The 23,265-nt window shown below is 38.1% G+C and overlaps 2 protein-coding genes across 11 annotated transcripts in view; both read left to right on the forward strand.

The window, feature by feature from the left end:
* Positions 1 to 13,658, forward strand: part of PROM1 (prominin 1) — a 62,836-nt gene extending 49,178 nt beyond the window's left edge. For 4 of the 10 annotated variants that reach the window (XR_008508326.1, XR_004980094.2, XR_008508325.1 and 1 more), the window contains 13 exons: positions 238 to 322; positions 1,167 to 1,313; positions 1,574 to 1,645; positions 3,920 to 4,012; positions 4,728 to 4,745; positions 5,077 to 5,130; positions 6,526 to 6,606; positions 6,695 to 6,763; positions 7,297 to 7,389; positions 8,587 to 8,702; positions 9,127 to 9,860; positions 11,929 to 11,969; positions 12,192 to 13,658. Coding sequence is in view for 4 of the 10 variants with exons in the window: in XM_054514629.1 (XP_054370604.1) it covers positions 238 to 322; positions 1,167 to 1,313; positions 1,574 to 1,645; positions 3,920 to 4,012; positions 5,077 to 5,130; positions 6,526 to 6,606; positions 6,695 to 6,763; positions 7,297 to 7,389; positions 8,587 to 8,702; positions 9,792 to 9,860; positions 11,929 to 11,947 (898 nt within the window). In the remaining 6 variants the exon portion in view is untranslated. The remainder of the gene's footprint in view (positions 1 to 237; positions 323 to 1,166; positions 1,314 to 1,573; positions 1,646 to 3,919; positions 4,013 to 4,727; positions 4,746 to 5,076; positions 5,131 to 6,525; positions 6,607 to 6,694; positions 6,764 to 7,296; positions 7,390 to 8,586; positions 8,703 to 9,126; positions 9,861 to 11,928; positions 11,970 to 12,191) is intronic. The other 6 variants (XR_004980096.2, XR_004980098.2, XM_036382034.1 and 3 more) reach the window with 4 other exon arrangements.
* Positions 13,659 to 16,093: 2,435 nt separating this feature from the next.
* On the forward strand, positions 16,094 to 16,684 carry FGFBP2 (fibroblast growth factor binding protein 2). Its single transcript, XM_054514725.1, has one exon. It carries the CDS (start codon positions 16,094 to 16,096, stop codon positions 16,682 to 16,684), a length of 591 nt encoding a protein of 196 aa, XP_054370700.1.
* The last annotated feature ends 6,581 nt before the right edge of the window (positions 16,685 to 23,265 follow it).

A 23,265-nucleotide genomic window follows, 5' to 3' on the forward strand; every position in this document is an offset into this window, starting at 1 on the left:
AGAGATAGTCAGCATACTACTGTATGACAATATTAGTCAAGCTAATTGATAAAATACTTTGTATCTTTCAGAAATTGTTAATCACTTCTCCTACTGACTGAGCTTCAAAAATATAATCAGTATTTTGTTTTCTAAAGGGCTGATTTTCTTAGAATAAGAAGACATTGTTAATCATTCTGTTTATACTTGGTCCTCAATGTGGTTTTTAGACTGATCTGTGTATTTGTATTCTTTCAGTGATTGCAAGGAAAACAAAGGAATTTATACTTCCCTTCACCTAGAACATCTGTTTAATATCAATGAGCTTCTAAATATTAGTATGGTAAGTAAAGAAACTCTGAATGAGTGCATGATTCTGAAGGATATTGACTCTTGAAACACCATATACCATGTCTGGGTTTTTATGGGATTTTGGTTTTTACAAACAGAACATCCTACAGGGAGGCAAGAGCTGCCCAAGCTAATCTGAAGGAAAGAAGTTGATTTACAAATAAAGATATTTTTTACCAGTCTCAGTGGGCCAGGGAAGATTTTCTGATGTGCTTTTTTTATGTGCTGATAATAATGTTTGGTTTAATTTTGAAATTTGTGTGGAAGGTTGAAGTCTATCTTCCAAAAGACTGCCTATGGTGTTCAGTGACAGTTTTCTTTTTATATAAACACCTGTGTGGGTGTGTTAGTCTCTGATTCCAGTCAGGTTTATGTTGATCCAGGATATTATATATATCTTGGTTCTAAGAATTATTCTGGTTGGGTTGGAAGTAGTTGGGGTAAAATAGTATTTAGAGGAGTCTCATCCAGTCTTGTGGCAAAGTGTGTCTGTCCTGGCCACAACTGAGATATACTGACTTCTCTAGGTTTCCTTACTGAGGCTCAGGGGTAGAACTTAACATTCTTAAAGGATAACATTTCCTGGAGGGATGTTAGTTAAAACAGAATGGAAGGCAAGTAATCTGTTGGTATGAAAGAGACAAAGGCAGGTTAGAACATGGCCTAGTAGATTCTATTCAATTTCATTGAATTAAACTGATGTGAGCAAAAAATCAATGTGTGCTTCTTCATGAAAATGAGGAGTCAGCAAAAGCACAGGATACTTTGGATGGGGGCTATAAAAAATATGTTCTGGTTGCAAACTACTTTTGTACTTTCTTTTGTTTCTCTTTCAGTATACAGAAGATGTAGCACTTAAAATTGAACACATTCAGATAAACCTCAGCAAAATCATTCTGCTGGATGAAATTGGGAAGGAGAATCTTCTGAATTTCAGCTCTTCAGGAATAGATGGGATAGACTTTTCAGCATATTTGACAGAGGTGAGACTCTATTCAACTACAGACATGACTGGGACAAGACATACAATAAAATGTTTGTTTACCAGTGGGCAAAACAGCAAAGTCTGCTTATGTGTGAAACACCATGTTTTGGGAGTTCATACAAGTTGAGGAAAAAAGCACTTAAGAAGTTAATAAAGTAAAAAATAGAGTAGACAGAATAGGTGATATAGTTAAATGCAAACTGCCTGTAAATACAATAACACCATACTCCTTTTCTTACTGCTCACATCTTGTTTCAGATCAATAAAAGTGTTACCAAGGTTGATCTTCTGTCATTTGCTAATGATTTAGAAGCGAGAGCAGACCAGCTGGTAAGTCCAATTCAGCAATATAATAACACATAAAATATATAATTTATATACCAAGTAAGTATAAATACATAGCAAGGTAAACTTTACATGGGAGAATTTTTGTACTTCAAACATTTACTCACGTGGTGCAATGTCACGTAAGGAAAAATATTGAAGAGCAGTGTTGCCCTATGAGCTGTATTTTACATGTTGCTAGTTATTGATTTTTGTGTATTCTTTTATGCTTTGTAAATGTATTTTCTTAAATTCCACTCTTTGCTTGAGCAGTGAGGGGAATGCTTCATTTCAGTATTTCCTATTACATTTTAGATTCCCAGTTGGAGGAAAAATTGGTTAGATGCAAAATTAATACTGTGGCAGTTTGTAATGAGAACTGGAGCTCCATTGTGGAGGGCAATTGCACAAAAGAAACTGTCTTATCTGAAGGGCTTTTGAATGCAGGACAATGGTCAGAGGGTATTGCTACAACATTGCCCACAAATGAATCTGCAAGTGGCACAGATCCATGTTGACAGTGACTGTTCAGTTGATCTGTTTGTTATGCATGTCCACGTCAGGTCATACTCACTTTTCAGAATGAGGGTCATGGTTTGGATGAGCCCAAGACAGATTTCCTGCACTTCAGTGCAGGAGGAAGAGTTATGTTGCACATGTGCAATTGCTTGGATCACTGAGGGATGATCAGAGTTGAGACCACCTTGTTTGGAATATGTCAGATATCCACCCCTCCTCAAGGAGCATGGCACTAGGGCAGGCTCTGGTGTGTTCGCTCTGTCTTGCATCATTCAGTCATACTTGTTGCTGTTTTTTTTGTTGGGTGAAGGGTTTTCCTGCCACACATACATACACTCATGTCAAGGTTAGACAGCTCTGGGTTTAAGTGAGAGCTGAGGTTCTTCAAACATAGTTCCATAAAGGAAAGTGTATTGTGCTGGTAGGTTGCTTTCACTGTTTTTTGTAGAAGAGTCTTAAGGAAGCATCAGAATTAAGAATAGATCAGACAGAGTAATTTCTTCATATAAAGAAGAATTGTGTAAATAAGTAAATGTGTTCACTGTTACAGTGGATGTTTTTATTTCTTCCTTTAGCTGCTATTTCGTGTAATCTCTGAGATGTTTTTTAAAAAGAGGCCAAAACTCCAATAATACAATGTATTATAAAAGTTTGGTTATTTTAAAAAATTGTACTGGTTTCCAATATTTTATGTTCTTAATTTGTTACTAGTGATAGCTCTTAGAACCAATCAAAAAACCCCTAAAAACTTAAGGAATTAATTGACTTTGAGTGTCTAGTTTGCATCTTTTGGCACCTGACACAAAATTGAACGTAGCTTTTTAGACTGAAAGTAGCAAATGGAATAAAACCTGGATTAAGCCAAGGGGTCAGGGTATGGAGGAGGAAGCAACAGAACCAATATGTGGTGTTAGGTAAATGAATTCACTCAGTACAGGAGATGAAGCATCCTGAAACTGCTCAGTGACCCAGCTGAGTGCTCACATGAACACTTCACAGGAAGCAAACACATCTCTGGGGACTGAGGTCTGCCATTGTTACCCATCCAAAAATGGAGTTAGCAGTGTGTATGCAGGGAACCAAATGGTTTTGCCACCAAAAGGAAATGGAAAATAAATTTATATCTGAGAGTAAAACCAAATTATACAGTATTTGGTAATGGGCATGAGCTCCAGACAAGCATTTGGACATGAAAATCAGAGCAGAAACTCACATCTGACTGAAAGAAAGGTAGGAGCCACAAAAATAGGAAATACCCTTCACAGGTGCCTTTCCAAGTGACTGGCTGAAAATACTTTAAATTCTGTGCCCCTGTCAAAGCAGAGGGTGCCTCAGGATGATGTCCACATTTCCAAACCAAAAGCAAGTACCCATGACTGGGAGATGCTTGTCCCAGCTGGGGTGCAGTGCTGTGGGGTTCTTGCAGTCAAGTCTGTGGTGAGTGCAAGGGAGATGTACTCACTCTTCTGCATTTAAAATTACTTAGTGCATCATGTGAAAATTCTCTTCAGTTAAATCTGTCTTGATATTGTTATATCCAGATAAGCAAGGTAGTATATCTGGTTTGCTTGCTGAGGTTTGAATTATTAATACAGTGATTTATTTTTTTTTTCCACTCTCCTTGTGTTGAGGAACTCAGTTTGTCATACCCCATTTTTAGCATGAGCTGTTCTGCAGTGGATGTGTAACTTTCATTGTTTTTTGCTTTGTTGGAAAGCTTTGAGATTATTGAACAATAGTGCATAATTGCATTTTTTGCAGCCAAAAGGAGCCCTGGAAAACGCCTTAAAAGGACATGCAAACAACATTCGAATGATTCATAACCAGCAAGTTGTTCCACTGGAGCAAGCTATGGTAAATCATTAAAGCAATACTGAAACATACTTGTAGAAAATGCAAATCTCTAAATATCTTCAAGAGGTTAGAAAGCTAGACTTCTGTAAGCACAGGTTGTGTCAGTGAGGTGTAATCTGGCTAAAGTATGTGTTTAATAAGTTAGTAAGTTTTCTTTCTTAAAAGGCTGCTGTTTTATAATGCTGTCTAAAATAATGGCCTTTTCCCCACTTTTTTCTATAGCTATTTGTGATTATATATGAATAGAAGAAGAAGCGGGGGAGAACCTTACAAAACTCTTAACCCTAAAACCCCCATAATCACTTGTTTTCCTTTTTGCTTGTCAGTGGTCTTCAGTAATAAAAGCCATTATCACTTTGACACTTTATTTCTTGGGGTTAGCAATCGCCTAACAGTATTGGAATTGGAAACTCCTGGGAGTAGTATGTAGAGCCAAAGTCTTTTATTGATGCTGTGAAAGATGCAAAAGAGCTGCTTCTGCCTGATTTTGACACAGTCTTGTGAAGTGTCAAGCTGTCACTCTCCTGCATGTTAGGTGTTGCTTTTTCTTCCACATATCATGAAGACTTTTAGTTTATCGTAACATCTGATATTGTGTGTATCACTTACAGAAAAATACTAGATCTTCTGGTCCACGCTGATTCTATGCTGTTCTTTCCTAATTAACTCCTAATTATTCTCATCTCTTTTTTCTTTTACAAAACTGACTGTCAAGAAATATGTTAAAGCTAGGGTAAGTGCTTTTTCCAGAAATTGCACAATATAGAATTCTCTGAACATTTGGGTCTGAGTTTAACTGTTCCATCTTCCCTCCAGTCCTAATTTATTGCGTCTAACTTTAGTTAAATCAGTTGGTGAGTTGGTTGGTGAAGTACTGATTCAATGATTAAACCCACAATGTATTCATTTTAATGCAGCTGTTGTTACTGTTGTATACAATGGGATATGTAATACTAATAACAAAATAATCTGTAGAAGATCAAAGCATGAACATAAGGTTAAAACAGGTGGGCTCTTACCTGTAATAAGTACTTGAAGCTTTTTTCTTCCCTCCTTTCCAATAGAGCACTTTAAATCAGAGCATTAGGTTACTGAAGAGGACATCATCTGAACTTATGGTAAGCTTTTCTTCATGGCAACAGGAACGTTTTTATGTTTTAAATCTTTCTGCTGCATATGCAGGGCATATATTTTCAGCACAGTTTTCTTCTATTTCTAGCTGTTTCAGTATTGCAAGAGATTGTAATGCAATGAGGAAGTAATAAGGATTTGGATCTCCCTCCTGTGTAAAGGAAAAAAAAAATTGGGATTGTTTTGGGAGTATGCATTGTAATCTGAACTGTCAGGTGATGAAATAGGCTTCAGTGCCAGTCTGTATAGTGTGTTATTTGTTTTCCTCAGAATGTAGGGATTTCTTTTCTGGAATCCTCGCAAGAAAAACCTGAGGGGAACAACCACAAAACACAATGCAAAAGTAAAACTGACATAAGAGAACTATGTGATTCACATCCTTAACCAGCTTTTGTTCCATGCCCAGCTCCCACTGGGGTCTGTTTCTTTAGCTTTTACTCGTTATGTTCCTGCTTCTGCACCACCAGCCTTGCTCTGAGATCCTGGATCTGTAGAGAGGCTTTTCCAGGGCAGCTCACATTTCCCCTCTCAGTAGTGCCTGCACCACAGTGAGACCAGCTGGCTTCACTCTGCCAGAGTGAGCAGCAGGATGATTGCTCTCCTGGAAGGAAAGCTTTCAGCCACCAGCCTGCCTTGGCTCTGGTAGCAAGAATACAGCCATCCTAGTAGCACAGTCATAGCCTCAACAGCTTTATGGGCCATACCCACTTTAGTGCTTCTCTTTACAGTTTTCACCCATCCACAGCAGCAGAGCAGCTAGGTATCTGTTAGAATCTGTCATTTGAAACTGGGTGAGGAGGGAAGAAGCCATGATGTAAGGTATTTATAAGAAAGGGATGATGTTTATTTAAGTATAAGTATATTTAAGAAACATCTCTACATTTTCAGGCTCTGTAACACACACTGTCCTTTGTGTGTGTTCTGTGAGAGAATTTATGAGAGTGTGAAAAAATATCTCAGTCCTTCAGGTAGTTGATTAGAGGTATATTCTGGCTGTACAGAATCCTACTTCAGTCTTCAAGAGTTGTTGTGATGGTACATGGCCCACTGTTTTCTTCCTGTGCTCTTTGTGTGTCTGTACTGTATATACAGACAATGATTTAAGGAAGGAGAGTGGAAGATAAAACCTATCCTAGTATATAAATTAGTTATGTAGGTTCCAGGAAAAGATACCACATCATAACCACTGGCTCATCCTTTTCCAGAACAAGGCAAGCCTTAGGCAGGCTCATGTTCTGTCTGTAATTGCATTTTTTTGTCAGGTTTTGACAAGACAGTGGCACTGGTTTGTCAAGAGAGTAGGTTCCTGGCAGTGGCCATAGAGCCATTGCAACAGCCTGAAGGGGATTTGTTTATATTAAACACCATCTCTTCCTGTCCAGGTTAAGGTGAAAAATGTCATTAGCGCTGTTAATGCTGCCCAGGATCTCATAAATAACAATGCTTCTCAAGTTATTGTCCAGGTAAGCTCTATTTAATGAAAGTATATTCATTTATGATGTCACAGAGATAGAGGTTAATTTGCTTTTGCTCTCTTTGATCTGGTCCTAGGAGACAAAAAAGTACATGGATACCATAATTGGCTACTTTGAGCAGTACACTGAGTGGGTCAAGGAGTCGGTAAGGAGCATTTACTTTATTGAGAGAAGCTGTGTTTAAAGATAAGAAAGCTAAACAGTATTAGTAATAAAATCAATAATAACGATGTTATTTTGATAGTGTGTTTTAGCGTTTCAGGTTTTAATACATTTGTACTTACTGTGAATGGGAAAATCAGTTTCCTATAGTTTTGTTGCATTACAGAATGGAAATGATGAGTTGTGTTGGTTGGAATGAAGTGCAAATTTAACAGTATCATTTTCAGGGCTAGCCTGAAATCATCTACCATTTTTGCCAGTACTTTGCTCAACCTGACCCTGCATAGTTCAAATTGATGTCGTTAGCATCTTGTTTTATTTTTCTCTCTTCAGCTGCAGCCCTTGAGAAAGTTAGCTGATGTTTAAAAGACTTTCAGTTGATAGCGTATCCTACTGTTATTTATTTTGAATTTCGATAGGGTAAAACATAACAATTTAGTACGCTATAACTTAAGAAACTTTAGAGATTATTTTATTCTGTTAGATATTTAAAACTGTAATTTAATTTTTTTTCAGATATCAATGGAAGTAGCAGCATGCAAGCCTATTGCCAATGTGATAGATACAGCAGTTGATATTTTTTTATGCAGCTATATAGCTGATTCTGTGGTAAGAAACATTTTTTACTCAGAATGGGGCATCAAGGGGAAAATTCTTTCAACATACATCTGTGTTTAATTATTCTGGCTCGACTATTCCAAAGTAAGATAATAAAGTATCACACAAAAAGTTATACAAGGAGAATGTTCTGATCTGGATCAAGTCTAAAGACAAACCAGTGCTGGACTTTCTGGATTTTCAGTAAACTTAAGCTTCTATTAGCAAGAATTCTGTAACATTAATTGCTTCTGAAACACATTGAAATGGAAAATGGAAAAGCATAAAGATAGGACGCTTCATTTGGAACCGTTGCTAACTTACAAGGGTAAGGTGTGGGCAAGAAGTAAGTAGAAAATAGCAAGGGAAAACTTTTTCAGGTATCTTGCCTGAAATCTAGAAAACCTGAATTAGTTTTTATTACTAGATTTGTAGCAGACAGATCTTGATTAATTTCTGCATGTTGGAGACATTGAGCATGACTTGTAGCAGGATAGAAGGGAAATCCTGGCTTTTTCATCTTGCCAAAAGGACTTGGAAAGAAGACACCTTGTGCCTGGAAGGTACCTAAAAGGCCTCCTAAACTACTTAGCTTTATGGCACTTTAATCAGATCCTAATCTGTATATCCTAATATTATATGTATATAATCTATATATCCTAAACATGTATTACTACCAGTAATACATCTAATCAGTCAAGCCAACATGCTCTGGCCTTGATAATGCTCAACTGTGAAATGTTTAATTTTGGTAATGCTTAACCATGAAAACCTCCCAGTCTATGTTATACTCATTGATTAGCTCAGACATTACAGAGCTTCTGTTCTCCTTTGTGGAGCCATTACCCCTCTGGAGAGAGATGGACCATGATTTCCCCGATAATAAAATTTAGCTGAGTCACTTGGAAGTCAAAATGCCTCCAGCCAATACAAATCAAATTTGAAAAATCATCATTTTAACACCAGGTGATAACTCAGTTCAACTGTATAATAATGAAATTAGTTACACAAACTGGGCTGCAGTTTGCAAGTTATAGAGTGCCTTAAGAAAGTGCTGGAAACTCATATTTTGACAAAAACTGCAAGAACTAATGTCTACTGTGTTCTTTTGGTAACAATGGTTAGAATATCAAGCAAGGGTTCAGTGCTTTACTGATTAGTTTTCTCCTTGACCTTTTTTCCTTGATTTTTCTATTGCTTTTATTTCAGAATACCTTCTGGTTTGGTTTGGGAGGCTCTTCAATGTTTCTAATTCCTGCCATAATTTTTGCTGTAAAACTCTCTAAATACTATCGTAGGATGGATACAGAGGATGTTTATGATGAGTAAGTATATATTCCAAAATATAAACTAAATGGCAAATGGATTAAAATGCTTTTTCTAGTATTTCATGTTGAAGGCTGTGTAATTCTTAAACGTGTGCTGCCAGATTAGAACTGCACGTTCATGTGTGATGCTGCAGGTTTGGGTCAGTGCCTGCAAAGTGCTTCCTGCAGGTGGCCTTTGGTAGCCTTGACTTGCCATGAATGCAGATAGTGCTGGCTCTGACTTTGAGAATCTTATGCCAGAATGGGGTCTTTAGAGCTTTCTGAGCAGCATTTATAAATAAGTTCCAAATGTGCAAGTTATTAGCTTTGCTAAGTAACCTGTTAAAGTGAATTGTGCCTGATTTGTAGTCTCCTTTAATTAATTATTTGCTTTCTTGCTGTCTTAGTTATTCCTAACCAGTCTTTCCTTTTTCAATTGCAGTTCCTCTGTCTCAGGGACTTGGCATTTTACTTTATGATAACTATTCTTACGTATTTTCCTGTCAGTTTTTTTTACTGTTTTCTTTTCTACTCCTTGTTTTGCTCATTGTTCAGTTAGCCTGTGCACTGCATTTCTCCCATTTCACAGTGGTTGTTTTTCATTGCACATTCACGAGTCAGTAGAGCAGAAAACAGGCATGTACAGCTGAAATTACTCACTTATTAGAGTCTAGTTAATTACTCCTCCTTTTCTGTATTCTTTAGTTTCAAAAATATACCCATGAAAATGTAAGACTTTTGCTGATATTTATTGAAATTATTTTATTAATATGGGAGGGTTTATATTTTTAATGTAACTTGTTACTTCAAAAGAGGTAACGTGTTCTGTTTCTCCAGACTTGATAGATTATATTAGAGTCTCGCACTCAACAAGAATAGAAAAATTATTAATTGATTTTTGGAGAATATAAAAATACTATAAACTCTAAAGTTATAATAATACCACAACTATTGAATGTTACAAAGAAAAAGTTATATTCTATTGTACAGACACAGTTTATCTTTGCATATAATACCATCATCCATGTACATGTCTCAGAAGCCATATTGTACATAGTGCATCTTGTAGTTAACATGGTCTTTCTTGGTGTATTTATTTTATTACAGTACGGAAAATGGTAAAAATGGTTATCATAAAGAGCATTTATATGGTATACACAATCCTGTTTTTACAAGGTAAACCAAGTCTGAAACTGCATGCCTTCATGTGTCCTTACTTCAGTTTCTCTTTTAATCACATTTCCAATTTTCTCCATGCTTTAAAGTGAATCTCTTAATTCTCTGGGGGTTTTTTTGCATCATTTTTCACTATAGCAAATGCTGTATAATGTATATTTCTCAAATATTCTTTACATAACACCAGGTATAGAAGTACTTTCCTGCAATTTAACAAAGTAATTGGTAAATTTGATCTTAAAATCCATGTAATCAGGTATTTAGTCAGCACAGTGGTTGGTCCTAAATTGACAAACCTATTAAAATGCTCTGATAGCATATGAAAGTGATAGGATGGAAATGCATCCTGAGTAGTTTTATTTTTAAATGGTGAGATTTCCTGTGTAAAAGGCAAGTGTTCCAGGTATGCAGGAAGCATGAACATAGAAAATGGGTGTTTGTGCATGGATAGGACTAGAATGTAGAAGAAGCTCAGGTTATGTTCAAAAAAAGGAGGATGTTGGGGTTATTTTCTGCCTCTGCAGCTTCTGTGCTGTAAAACATGAGCTAGTTGTAAGACTCAGTTTCCAGGGGGTAATACTCTATATCCCACAACTTCTTATTTGGTTTTGCAAAATTTGCAAGTTGCTTAAGAACAGTTTAAATTTATGATTGAAATCTGTAGCTCACTGTGCCTGCCTTTGCAACTTCATGACTGAATGTATAGGTTGAGTATTTATAGAGAAGATACCACTATGCTTTAAATAACAGGTGAATAGAGAGAGCTCGAAGTTTGGGTCTTGACAGAGTTCATGGTTACATCTGATGATGATTATGATAATGAGGATGGCTATTATTATTATTATTTAGGAGTGTATTTTACAATAATTACTTACTGACCAAATCTTCATTCATGTCTCCTTCTGAAAGAAGTCTTTCTATAACGATATTTTTATTGATATTTATGATCACAATTGTTGTGGTCTGTTCTGCAGCTTAAGGATTCTTACTCCCCAGATTAACTGATGAGGAGTTTTAAGTCCAAAAAACTCTCCACTGGCTCTCAGGAGGACTCTCAGTTTTAAGGACTTTGAGGATTTTACACAAGAGAAAATTAATAATTTCCCAGGCCTTAGAATTCCTTTTCTGATCTTTCAATCTTTAATATGACTTTTAATATTCTTGAGGTTCATAGCATGTTTTCTTACAATATTTCAGTCCTTGATAAATAGTTTAATTCAGCGTTGCTGAACAACCTAAAAATTACTAGCATAAAATAATCTTTTACACAAAGATCCACTAGTTCAGTCCTGACTTATTTTGATAAAATGATAAAATTTAAAGATTTAGTTTGACACAGTGCTGTCTTCTGATGTGCTAATTTGAGGTAATTTGAAAAACTCCTAATTATGGCATACATGCTTTGAATTTCTCAGCGTGGCATTCCCATATGAATAAAATCAAATTTGAGCATACTCTTTGCTTTTATGCTATCCTTGATTTTTCTCATTTCCTACAAATTACTTTTGGATATACTTTGAAAGACATTACTTTGATTAGATCTCTGTACACCACCTATACTTTTGCAGGTTTAAGGAATGCCATAGGGTTGGGCTTGGGCTTTTTGATCCTTCAAAATTAGCTGGATAATTTTGCTGAAAAGAGATGCAAATATTTTTATAACAGTAAGATATCTAAGTACAAGTAAGAGCTACATGAGGTATATGTGTCTCACACAGGTATTTTTATACACATGTCAAAGACACAAATAACCTCAAATGCGGCCACCATTTTTGTGAGAGCAAAATGTGGGGCTGGATTAAATTCACAAAAGAGGGGTGTTGAATAGGCAATCCAAGTATTTATTTCTACAATGAAACAAAAATAACCTGAAAGGTTGGTGGACAAAACCATGAATCTATTTCCTCTTGTTTGAAAAATACTTGATTAAATGAGTAAAACATTGAGACTATCTTAGGCCAACTGAGCTGGTCTCATCTAAGTTAGACACAGTATTTCTGTTGCATTTGTGGACAAAACAAAATAATGGGTTTATTTTATGCTTTTTTTTCTTCTTTTTCTCGTGTAGCTCTGTGGAACAGTGGTAACACATACTGGAAATGTTGAGGGGTAAGTAATAAACTCAATTCTAGACCTAGTACTACTTTACTATTTTAGGAAGGCTGCTCTGATTGCTGCAACAGGAGTATGCTGTGAGGTCTAAAACCAAGAAAAGTTATTCAGTCATATTGATGTTTGTATTAAAATCTATCCCTTCATTGTGTTTAAATTAGTTAGAAATTCGGTCTTTATAAATTTTTTCCTGAATTGTTTTTTTGTTATTATTTCCAGGCTATATAAATGAGGCTCAAGACTCTTCTATGGGAGTAGTACATCATTGTTCTTCCAAGGGTGTTGGTGTTTCCATTCATCTGACAGATCCTGAGCCACTTGTTTTATGTCAGCTGTACTGTAAATCCCAAATGTACTATTGAATGTTATGCCATAAACTACTGTACAGACTATTTTGTGATCAGGGCACTGCCTCTCAAATACCACTGTTCAAGGCTTGGATTAAAACGTTTTTTTGGTTTTTTACTTTTTTACACTGGGCTTTCTACCTTACATCACAGTATATAAATTAATTAGATTAACAGCCTTTGCCTAGCAATTCTCTTAAAATTGTTCAAGTTCTTATCTTAAATTGTTGATTTGTGTTAAATACAGTACATACACGTTTACATAAAAATACATTTTGTATACCAGAGACTTTTGTATATACATTTTTCTTAAAACTTCTAAGTGTTTAGTTAAGATTTTAATATTGTATAATACTCTTCACAAATGAATTTACCAGCATGATCAGTGTTGCTATTTGGTGCTCTTGAATGACTACATTGGACTAAATTTGGATTGTAATGGGGTCCACAGTGTCTCTTTGTGTGTCTGAAAAGCTCAGTTGCAGTTTTGTCAGTTTTGTTTTCTCTCTCTTTTCTTTTTTTCTTAATTATTTAATATTTAGTGGGTTTTGCTGTATAGACCTGAAAGGGACTTTTTGGAGAAGTTTGATTTTAAACTTTGGGTGGGAGGGTTGGGGATATGTGGGATGCATAATATAGTGAAAAAGCTAAGCTTTCTAGAGTTCAGTAGTACTCAAAAAGAGCATGAGGGATGTCCTATGTTGGCGATTTTTGGAATGCTTTACATTCTCTATCTTCCTTTTCTTCTTTCACACCCATTTCTGTAATGTCCTTAATAGTATCACTGTGGCTCTTTTGGAGGCAGTGGTAGTATTTTTGCTAAATAATACTATGCTGTGATTTACAACATTGAAATTCAAATCTGTTTAGCAATTGGAGTTAACATTTGTACTGTTAGAGTTATTTCACTGAATTTAGGCATATGGTTGAATGGCTGAATTAGTTAACAGTAGACTTTATCAACAAGGCCAAAACTGTTACCAGTGTAAAACCTTCTGGCAGGTGAAGTAGTCAATATTTCAATCTAAAATAGTATCTCTTCATCTATCAGTATTGTTAACTTAGTTTCAAACAGGGTTCATTGTCTTGAAGTAGTGATAATCCTGTACATCATTATTATAATTTTAAAGAAATGCTGAAAAATTATACCAGTCTCTAATCCGGAATAACCTTAAATTTTTCATTTTTATGTCATAAATGGAAACATTTCTAATTGACAGTATGTAGCATATGTGTATATGTAATGTTCAGAATTGCAGATTTTTAAAAGTTTCTATTTTTAATTTGAGAAAATATTCCCAGTTCATTTAAATAAAAAAGATCTTGCTTAACTACCTTATGTTTGGTTCTCCCTTGTTTTGTTGCAGAGACATCTCTCAGAAGAGCTGCACAGAGTGAATTTCTTTACCCTGATTAAAAATCTTTGCTACATCTGACTTTTACTTTTGCAGCAGGGAGGACTGAAAGGACTTTGACTCTGGGTGTGGGAGCTTCCAACTTCTACCAAGAATGTGAACTATGCAAAGATGGTAGGATTCAAGCTATGAGCTGTGCAGGGTACCTGTTTCTGTATGGCACTGGCAGCAGAATTAAATATTTGCTAGTTCTTCAGCTCCCACAGTTCACTGCTGGCATCCTAGCTTACCTTGTAAAAGGACAATTATTTTCTACTGATACAAGAGACCACAAACTGTTTAATCTGAAGCACAGGCAGACAGGACTGAAATGTCAGATTAGAATGAGCCAAACACTTGATGGGAACATAGCAGCTGTAACACATAAATATATTTGAGTCCAAGCTTTGATATTTCTCCTTATCCTTGTGGTTTATTTGTTTTCATTATTATGCTTGAAAAACTTTGAGAACAAGAGATCTGAAACTGGTATAAATTAACTTTTGAATTGCTTTGGACTCATCAGCAAATATAAAAATTCTCGGTGCTGTTGTGCATAACAAAGTGTGAACAATACATTTTTTTGTCAAATATTAGGAGGTATTCAAGTGCTTGCAGTAGGGATTTGAGGTGGGCAACAAGATTCTTCTGGCTGGCTGTAGGATGAGAAGACTCCCCAGAAAACAATGGAAGAGTGAATGATGAGTCTTAAGTAGGCTTATGCCATTATTGTCCTAAGACTTAGCTGGAGCCACACCACTGTGCCTAGAAAGAGAGAGGAGGAACTAATGGAAAGAAGCTAGAGGTGAGGTTTCTGCTAAAAATGTTATTAAAATAGCCGTGGAGAGCAAATGAAAAGAGGACAAGGTTGTTCTCTCTGTCAAATGGTATTTAGTCATGGGAACCTGATGGCACACTGGAAGAACAAGGTTAGGGTACCCAGAATGGCTGTTCAGGTGGCTGCCTCTTCAAGCAGGTAGCTTTCAGGTTATCTGGGCTGCCACAGCAGCAAGGGACTCTTGTCCCTCTTCTATTAATGAAGCTTATGTTGCTGTTGATGATGTTTTGCTTTGCCATCTGTGTTAAAAGGAATGGGTTTGCCTTAGTATTTTGTTTAGCACTACCTAGTGAGTGACTAAATACACAAACTGCTGTTCTGTTCCATTAGGTATGGCCAGTCTTAAACCCAGGGTTTCCATCACCCCACAGTTACTGCAGCATACCTAAACAATCCAATAGCCCTTTCCAGGAGCTGCTCAGGTCAGGCTGGCTGTAGCAGAGATGTCTTTGGAAGAAGTGCCTAGTGGGGGTCTCGCTACCCAGAAAAGTGCTGTGGATTGCCACAGCAGGGGAGGGATTTATCCTCATGTCCTTCTGAATGCTAAGGAAGTTACAGTGTTTTTTCCTTAGCTCTGTTTTTAGTTAGTGTAGCAGAAACTGCTAGGACAGGATTCAGCACTACAATATTTCTGTTCTCCTGCCTTTGTTTTATGGCATTTTTACAGCTCACTTGATACAAACAGGAAAATATCTATTTAAAAAAGAAAGTGGTGAAGTGCAAATACCTGTCTGACATGCTCTGTGGTCTGTTACCTGCTGCTGAGAACTGTGATAAGTTAGTTCTACTGTCTTGCTCTGTTGGCTGAAAGTGACTGGTGATGTGAAAATGATGATAAAACTTCCAGATGTTTGGTATGTTTTTGGACCTGTAATACTATATTTTGCTTAAGCTTTATTTCTTTTCTTGGGTACATACATGGCTCAAAGAATGTACAGTTGATCCTTCCATGCATCCCCAGTGCATGTCATGTGTGGAAAAAAGGAAGAGCTAAAGTTGCATCCTTACGGTGAAAATCCACAGAAAGCCCATTCCATAAATCAGCTTTTTATCAGGACACTTATACTACCAGGACATTTATAATCATCCAGATGCAGAGATTGCTTTGGTACTTCTATCTTTTTTTACTTTGATATCATCTTACAAGCTCTAGCATGAAGATAGAGCTATAAAGCAGCTCGAGAATGGAAAATATGTGTTAAAGATCAAATATGACATGTTCATCCTGGATAGGAATGTGCTTCTCTGTTATACAACTGTTGTTCTGTATTTTAACTGCATTTACAAGACTTGTCTTGTTATCTTCTTGGGACTTCACACTCCCAAGATAATTTGACACTCCCTCAGGCCATAAATTATGGGCATTTGCCTACTGAAGTGTGATTTATTATTTTCATAAAAATGCCCAACCCTTACATCTCGTGTTTAGCTGGAAAGAAGCTTCTTTGTGCCCCAAGAGTTTAAATTGTGAGCAGCCATTTACTCACTGCTTTTACTTCTTTGGATTGTGTTGTTCAAGGATCTTGGTTCACTCCTCTCATCATGAAGAGTTTTGCTCTCCTTTTCCTAGTTGTGATCTGTGGCATGGGAGGACTGGCACAGAAGCTGAAGCCAAAGAAGAGAAGCAATGGTGAAGAAATCAAATTTCGAACTAAAACCAAAGATGTTTGCACAATAACCACAAGTGGCGATGACGAGGATATGAAACTTAGAATTGAATGCAAAAGCCAAGGTTTGTCCTACTGGTGTGAATTCACTGGCAAGCCATCAGTCTGTCGTGCTTTCAGAAATAACCCAAAGATTTACTGGAATCAGATCGCTGCAGAGCTCAGAAAGGTCTCACACGCTTGCGAATCCATGGAAGTGTTGAAGACCACCATGTGCCAAAAGGCTCCCCCAGAGGCTCTCATGAGGCAAATAGCTGCTGGTATGGAGGCAGAAGATCTAGCAAACCAGGAAAAATCGGTCCAGAAAGCTGCCATTCCTCTGAGAGAAGAGGGGCAAAACTCTGACCCAACCCAACATGGTCAAGGGTCTGAAAATGAAACAGAAGCAATGAAACTGGCACGGGAACACTGCTGGGAATCTCTGCATGGTGTCTGCTCCTACATCATTGGCATCCTTAGGGGTTAAGGATTTGCTTCAGGTAAAACTAATCTGGAAGCACAGCAGAATATACCTAAGAGTAATTCTCTTCTACAATTTTTCTTATTTTGGGGGTCTCCAGGATGTGGACAGGGAGGTGCTAAGCTTTCTTGCTAAAATCCAACATGACAAGGCTTTTGAGGGGCTGGGCAGCTTAAATTTCCAGTGATCCATATTAGTTCAGGACTCCTGTACAGCCTCCTGTGAGGTCTTCAGTACATACTGAGATGTTTGCCCTATCTGTTGTTAATCCTATGGTACTTCAGTTCTAACTGAATTGGGCTAATTTTTGCCTTCTGTCACTCCTTTCCTCTTGTGCTGCCTTCTGGATTTACACCAGGAAAATACAATAAATAACAAATGCATCAGATCCAGCCAAATGCATCAGTTAGAACAAACTGCATTCAGAGACTGAGGGAATAAAGCTTATTCATCAAAACTGCTGATTAATAATGAAATATTTTAATCTAAAAAATTAGTTCATAAATCCCTTGCAGAAAACCCAAGTGGACTGTCTTGGTTTGTGAGTCTGTTACTGTAGAGCAATAGGGGATCACATGCAGGCTCTTGTTTGGTAAGTCTCAGGTTTTCAGCCAGCATTTAAAAAGGCAAAGCCCTTTATTGCAGAAGTGATTGGTTTTATATCCACTTCTGTTCCAGCTCAGAGAGAAAGCCAGGAGCTGATAAGTGGACTTGGCAAACTTGAAAGAAATGGGAATATATGCAGTGTGAGCTGGCAAGTGTTTAGGCTGCTAATGATAATTTATGCCTAATACAGCAAAGTGACTAATTTTCTTTTTTGTTTTGTTTTGTTTTGCAGAGCAGTGGTATTACAGCTGAAGAAGGGTCCTCGCTGCATTGTAATAATTTAGACATAAGAATTTTGGTTAAAAATCAGTAATTTCTATAAATCTTTTAGCTGTTTCCTTTTTAAAGAAAATATAAAACTTTTTAGCAGCTCTGAAAAATTCACAAAACTTGAGTGACTGTGCCTAAAGTGTTAGGGTGAACTAACTACCCTTAGGCTTGTTACACACCTAGATGTACTGCATTTCTGTAACTTGTTCTACAATTTAGGACCTTGCATAGATTTTTGTGTGTACTGACTTGCTTCAGTTTGTTAGAGATTAAAGCTGTTAATGATGATACAGTTACTGCAAAAAATAAAAATAAGATTTTTTTGAAACGGTACTTGGTGTGCTTTCTTGAAATTTTAACTGGAGCTGTTTGTATAAAGTCACAGTATTTGACAGAATTTCTTAGGAGATTGTTGGTAGAATGTGTAAGAGAAATTAGGGGTCTGAGTCACTGCTTTCCCACTGTGAACAAGTTTGCATGAATATTAATACTTTCAATGTTATGAGGCTTATATTACAATAATGAGTTTCAGCCAGCAGGAAAAAAGACCTGTAGAAATAAGAGAGTAATGTAAGAATATATTTTTGAACATAGCAGATGAAAAGTGTTCGCCAGTGATGAATCTGCAGGTTCAGTGTTACCAGGATCTGTTAGTGGTACTATTAATGTTTGGCTTCAGTAGATATTCTGAAAAGTAACTTACCTGGCAGCTTGGGCACTTGTCTAAATCTCCTCAAAAAACAAAACAAGATATAATGGCCTGTTGTCATATTACAACACAGTCATGTTCAGATTATTATTTAACAATGATCCCTTTTGTTCCCAAGTGAGTTTCACAGCAGGGGTGTAACTGGAAATTCTTCGTACTGTAGAATTTAATAGTGCTCTGTGTTTGCCTTGCAATGTTTCTGCAAGGTATTGTTGACTGAAGTACTTCTGCAGCTTTACTCACAGGTTTGTAATTTTCATTACATAATTCCAGATCATGATTGTCATCATTAAACTTTATGCCTTGTACCAAAAACTTGAAATAATTTTCTTTCGCCTAACCTCTTGCTATTCTTTTCCATATTTATCAAGTCATGAACACAGGATCAGAGCAGGAAGATGTATTTACAAGGCAGAAATAGCATTTGAATGCAGATAAAATGTGCAAGCTGTATTTTTCTCTGCCATGAATGCAATGTGGTTCATTTTCTTTTGTGATCTCAATTACTATTGCCAGGCTGTTGTGCTGTGAGTAAAAAATGTAGTAGTGCACCTATTCACCTAATTCTGTCATAGAAATTAAGTAATTGTCTGATTTGCAAACATGCACAGTGCATCAAAGTGTTATTAGGGAAATGTTTGCAATGTTAAGGGGAGGTTGAGGGTTTTCTTGAGGTGTGCTTTTAAATATTTTTAAACTCCTGTTACATATGATGTAAAATCCACTCTGTAGAGTGAGTATTTTGCCGTAGTATCCACAGCACTAATGACCTCATAAATGAGAGAGTGACTTGCATTGGGAGAAATCTGGGACAATTGGTCACCCATACTGTTAGTGGGAGAAAAGAAGAGGGTTCATCTGTTCACCAAAAGAACATTTTCCCCTTCGTGCCATCTTCTCTTTCTGTACACAGTGAGCTCAGGAGGCAGCAGAGTTGTCTGTCACTTTGTAGAACTGTTGATATAATCTAAAATTTGTGGCCATCACTAATTGTGCTCAGCAGAGGACAACGTCACACACCAGCACGCTGTTTCCCAGGGAGCTTGTGTCTCATTTCAGTACAGCAGGGCTCTGCTGCAAAGGGCTCCTGTACTGTGCTGCCTGGAATGACCGCCTGAAATTTCACTGTTGAAAGCAGAAATTCAAGTCTTGCACCAAAGGCCCCCCTTTAACAAATGCTTTTTGTAACATACTCAGCACCGTGGTTAAGCACCACATTTTAGAAAGAGGTGAAGGTGATGCATGCCATGGATTGCATTTCATTAGGCAACACTATGCAACCCTCAGCAAGTCATTTAAATATAATGATCTTGTTTCAAAATGTTTAAAAATTGGATGTTAACTGAAATACCCCACTTCAGTGTAACAGCACTGTGACTGTATTGTCTACATTACCATGTAATTGTGTTTAGCACCAGAAATGTACAGTCATGACGTTTCAGTTGCCTTCTGAGTATGAAAGTTCTATTCATTAATGAAAGGATGAATTGAAAAGTGTTTGTGGTGAGTTTAGTGCAATCTTAGGGTACCTCGTGAAAGAATGAAACTTCTATTTCATTCCTTTTAGGTGAACTAGTTAGTCCTGTATATGTAAGTACCTCAGGAAATCCATCCAAGTAGAGGTGGAATTTGCCTTTATTTTCCTGACAGAGGAGCAGCAGGCAAAAAAGTTTGTCTGGATTCCTGCAGGCGGGGACACCATTGATACCCAGGCCTGCTATTTCTGCTGTTAATTCAGTGCAGTGTGAGGTATCCACCTGCCTCAGAATCCTCATGTTTAGGTGTCCAGGGAAGCATCCCATGTACTTGCTACTTTGATAATGGAGGCCTCCAAAAAAATAGCAAAGTCAAGCATTTGGAGAACCTGTGTATGCAAGGATGTGTATTTGACACACTTAGTTAAGATCCAAAAAAGACTGGGGTGAGTCTAATGGAGAACTGTCAAGATGGTCAGGACTGGAGCACCCTCCTGTGAGAAAAGGCCAAGGGAATGGGTTTTGTTCAGCCTGAAGTCTTGGGGAGGAACTTAATAGCCAACCCTCAATCCATATGAAAAAGCTACAGAGAATACAGAGCCAGGCTCTTCGCTGATGTGTTTGATTAGGAGAAGAGATGCCAGTCAAAAATTCTTAGAGGTGAGGTTCTGATTAAGTGAAAGGGACAACATAAGGAGGATAAATGCAGGAATGGATTCCTCAGAGCTGCTCTGGAATCTCCATCTGTGGAGCTTTTCAAGACCAACTGGCTGAAGTTCAGAGCAGCATACTCTGAGTTGATGACAGCTATGCAGTAGTGCACTCTGGTGTTTTCTGAGAGCATTGTTTAGATGTGTTCTCTGGTCATTCTTGCATTGTATGAAGCATTACGTTTTGCGTTCTTGATTTTTCAGTAGATGTCATAGTAAATATAGCATGGATTTTAGGGACAAATACCTCTCACAAAAGGACAAAGGAAAAACTAAAATTTCCCCAAAGTTTCCCACTGCTGTTCCTACTTCTGTAGAAGCTTTGTGTTTGTCTCTTCTTTTCTGTTTCTCTTGCTGTTGCTTTTCCCAGTCTCTGCTTTCTTCTTGGAAAAGGAGTCAGTCACATCACAGGAAATTTTTTTGGAGTTCCCTGCTTTTCCTCTTACAAATAAGAATTGTTCTAATCAAACTTCACAGACCATTTCATAGTGACAAAAAGTACGTGGTGCATACATAGAAGTGGTATATACAAGAACAGGAGTAAGAACTCAGAGTGGAGGTGCAGTCAGTAAATGACAGGACATTGATGTTATCTCACAGACATGTTGTTTACTTTCCCATCTTGAATACAAATTAAACTGCTTGAATGACAGGCAGGAGGCCAGGTCTGGATTTCCAGAGCAGCTATGCTGCTGTATGTGCAGAGCAAGAATAAAATTAGGCAGATGTGTGATGTGGAGCAGAAGTTGGTGTTCCCCTCCCTGCCCTCCTCAGCAGGTTATGGAACTGTTTGTGTAACCCCTGCTCACCACAGGCCCCCTCCCAGGGTGGCTCCTGCTGCCCCAGGGCTCACAATGGCTGTAGTCAGGAAGGGAAACAGAGGTGTCCTTGTAGATTCTGCTGGCTGCAGATGTAAAAACCCTGCATTGCTCTGTCACTGCTGCTGTGGCCCGTAAAAATTAATGTGCTGGTGCTGACATTGGTTGCCCCTTTATTTGTCTTACTGGTGTAACATGAGGGCACTCCAACAAATGGGGCTGTAATGAAGTGAAGAATGTGCCTAGGGACTAGGCTAGAAGCTCCACAATGAAGGAAATAGTGAGCAAAATTCAAGCTCTGACCTCTCCATTTCCTCTGCCAAACAGCCCAGCAGGAGGGCAGGAGTGCTGCCCCCATCCTCCCCTCTCACTCCACTCCAACGTGGGTGCTCTCAGCAAGGTGCTGGGATGACTCCCTGTTTCTGATACTCCAGAGATTTACAATGGCTTTAATACAAATCTCCCATCTGAATGCAGCAGTGTTTCTCTGGTTTAGTTAAGCTTATACTTAATTAAAACCATTACTCTTCACTTCTTTCTGTTCATTACCTTGAATATAATGATTTGGAGAAGGAACAAAAAGCTGATAAGGAGAGGAACAAAAATAATATTTAAAACGTAGTGGGTTTATATTTTAAAAAAGCTTTGTACAAATGCTAAGCAGCTAGTCTGGAGTAGCTGGCTCAACAGAGAACACATTGATGGGTTAACAGGAAAGGGCCTTTGATGATGCCAAGATTTCACTGATTATTCCAAAACTAAAATTTACAAATGTCTATATGGCAAGAAGACAGCAATGAATAAAGTGGCTTTTGCCTTTATGTAATGCTTAAATAAATTACGGTTTAAATTATTTTGTGAGATAATTTCATGAGTTTTGTTGACCTTCAAAAATGTCTTTTTGTCTTTTCAGAAGCTGTGCAAATGTTGCAGTTTTTATTCTTGATCCTGTCTGGTGTACCCCATCTCACACAGCAGTGGGTCAGCCATTGAGCCCTGTTCTGGTGTAGACCATAGCTATACAGAGCACTTCAGTCAGCAGCTTGTCCTTGTTTGGAGCAGTTTTAGACTTTTAGTGGTGCTGAAATGAGACAGGTCTAAGTACTTTGCTGAGCTCAATTACACTGTAAAATACCATTGTCAAAGGGAATTGGGTAGCTCCATTTATTTTCAGATCTGGGGTCAAATCCTGACCTAGCACCACTGTTCACCACTACACCATATCCCAAAGTGCCACATCCACATGGCTTTTGAACACTTCCAGGGGTGGGGATTCCCCCACTTCCTGGGCAGTCTGTACCTGTACAGTCTGTACCTGTACCTGACCAACCTTTCAGTGAAGAAATTTTTCCTAATATCCAACCTAAACCTCTGGCAGAATTTGTGGCTATGACCTCCTGTTCTGTCACTTGTTACCTGGAAGCAGAGGCCACCCTCACCTGGCTACCACCTCCTTTCAGGTAGTTCTAAAGAGTGATAAGGTCTCCCCTGAGCCTCCTTTTCCTCCAGACTAAACACTCCCACCTTCCCCAGCTGCTCCTCATGGAACTTCTGCTCCAGACCCTTCCCCAGCTCCACTGCTCATCTCTGGACAGGCTTCAGCACCTCAGTGCCTTCCTTGTAGTGAGGGGCCCAAGACTGAACACAGGATTCGAGGTCTGGCCTCACCAGTGCCCAGCACAGGGGGACAGTCCCTGCCCTGGTCCTGTTGGCCAGACTATTTCTGAAACAAACCAGGTGCCACTGGCCTTCTTGGCCACCTGGGCACAGCTGGCTCAGTGTGGCTGGTTCAGTCACTGTCACCAGCACCCCCAGATCCTTTTCCACCAGACTGCTTTCCAGCCACTCTGCCCCAACCTGTAGCACTGCCTGGGGTTGTTGTGACCCAAGTGCAGGACCTGGCATTTGGCCTTGTTGAACCCCATAAAATTTGGCTCAGCCCCCTTATCCAGCCTGTCCAGATCCCTCTGCAGAACCTGAAGTCATTTGGGCTGTGTCA

The sequence above is a fragment of the Molothrus ater genome, chromosome 4 (genome assembly GCF_012460135.2).
Source record: "Molothrus ater isolate BHLD 08-10-18 breed brown headed cowbird chromosome 4, BPBGC_Mater_1.1, whole genome shotgun sequence".
Classification (NCBI taxonomy): Eukaryota; Metazoa; Chordata; class Aves; order Passeriformes; family Icteridae; genus Molothrus; species Molothrus ater.

Excerpts from the sequence above, each read along its gene's own strand:
- FGFBP2 (XM_054514725.1), top strand. The coding sequence starts at position 16,094 with ATGAAGAGTTTTGCTCTCCTTTTCCTAGTTGTGATCTGTGGCATGGGA.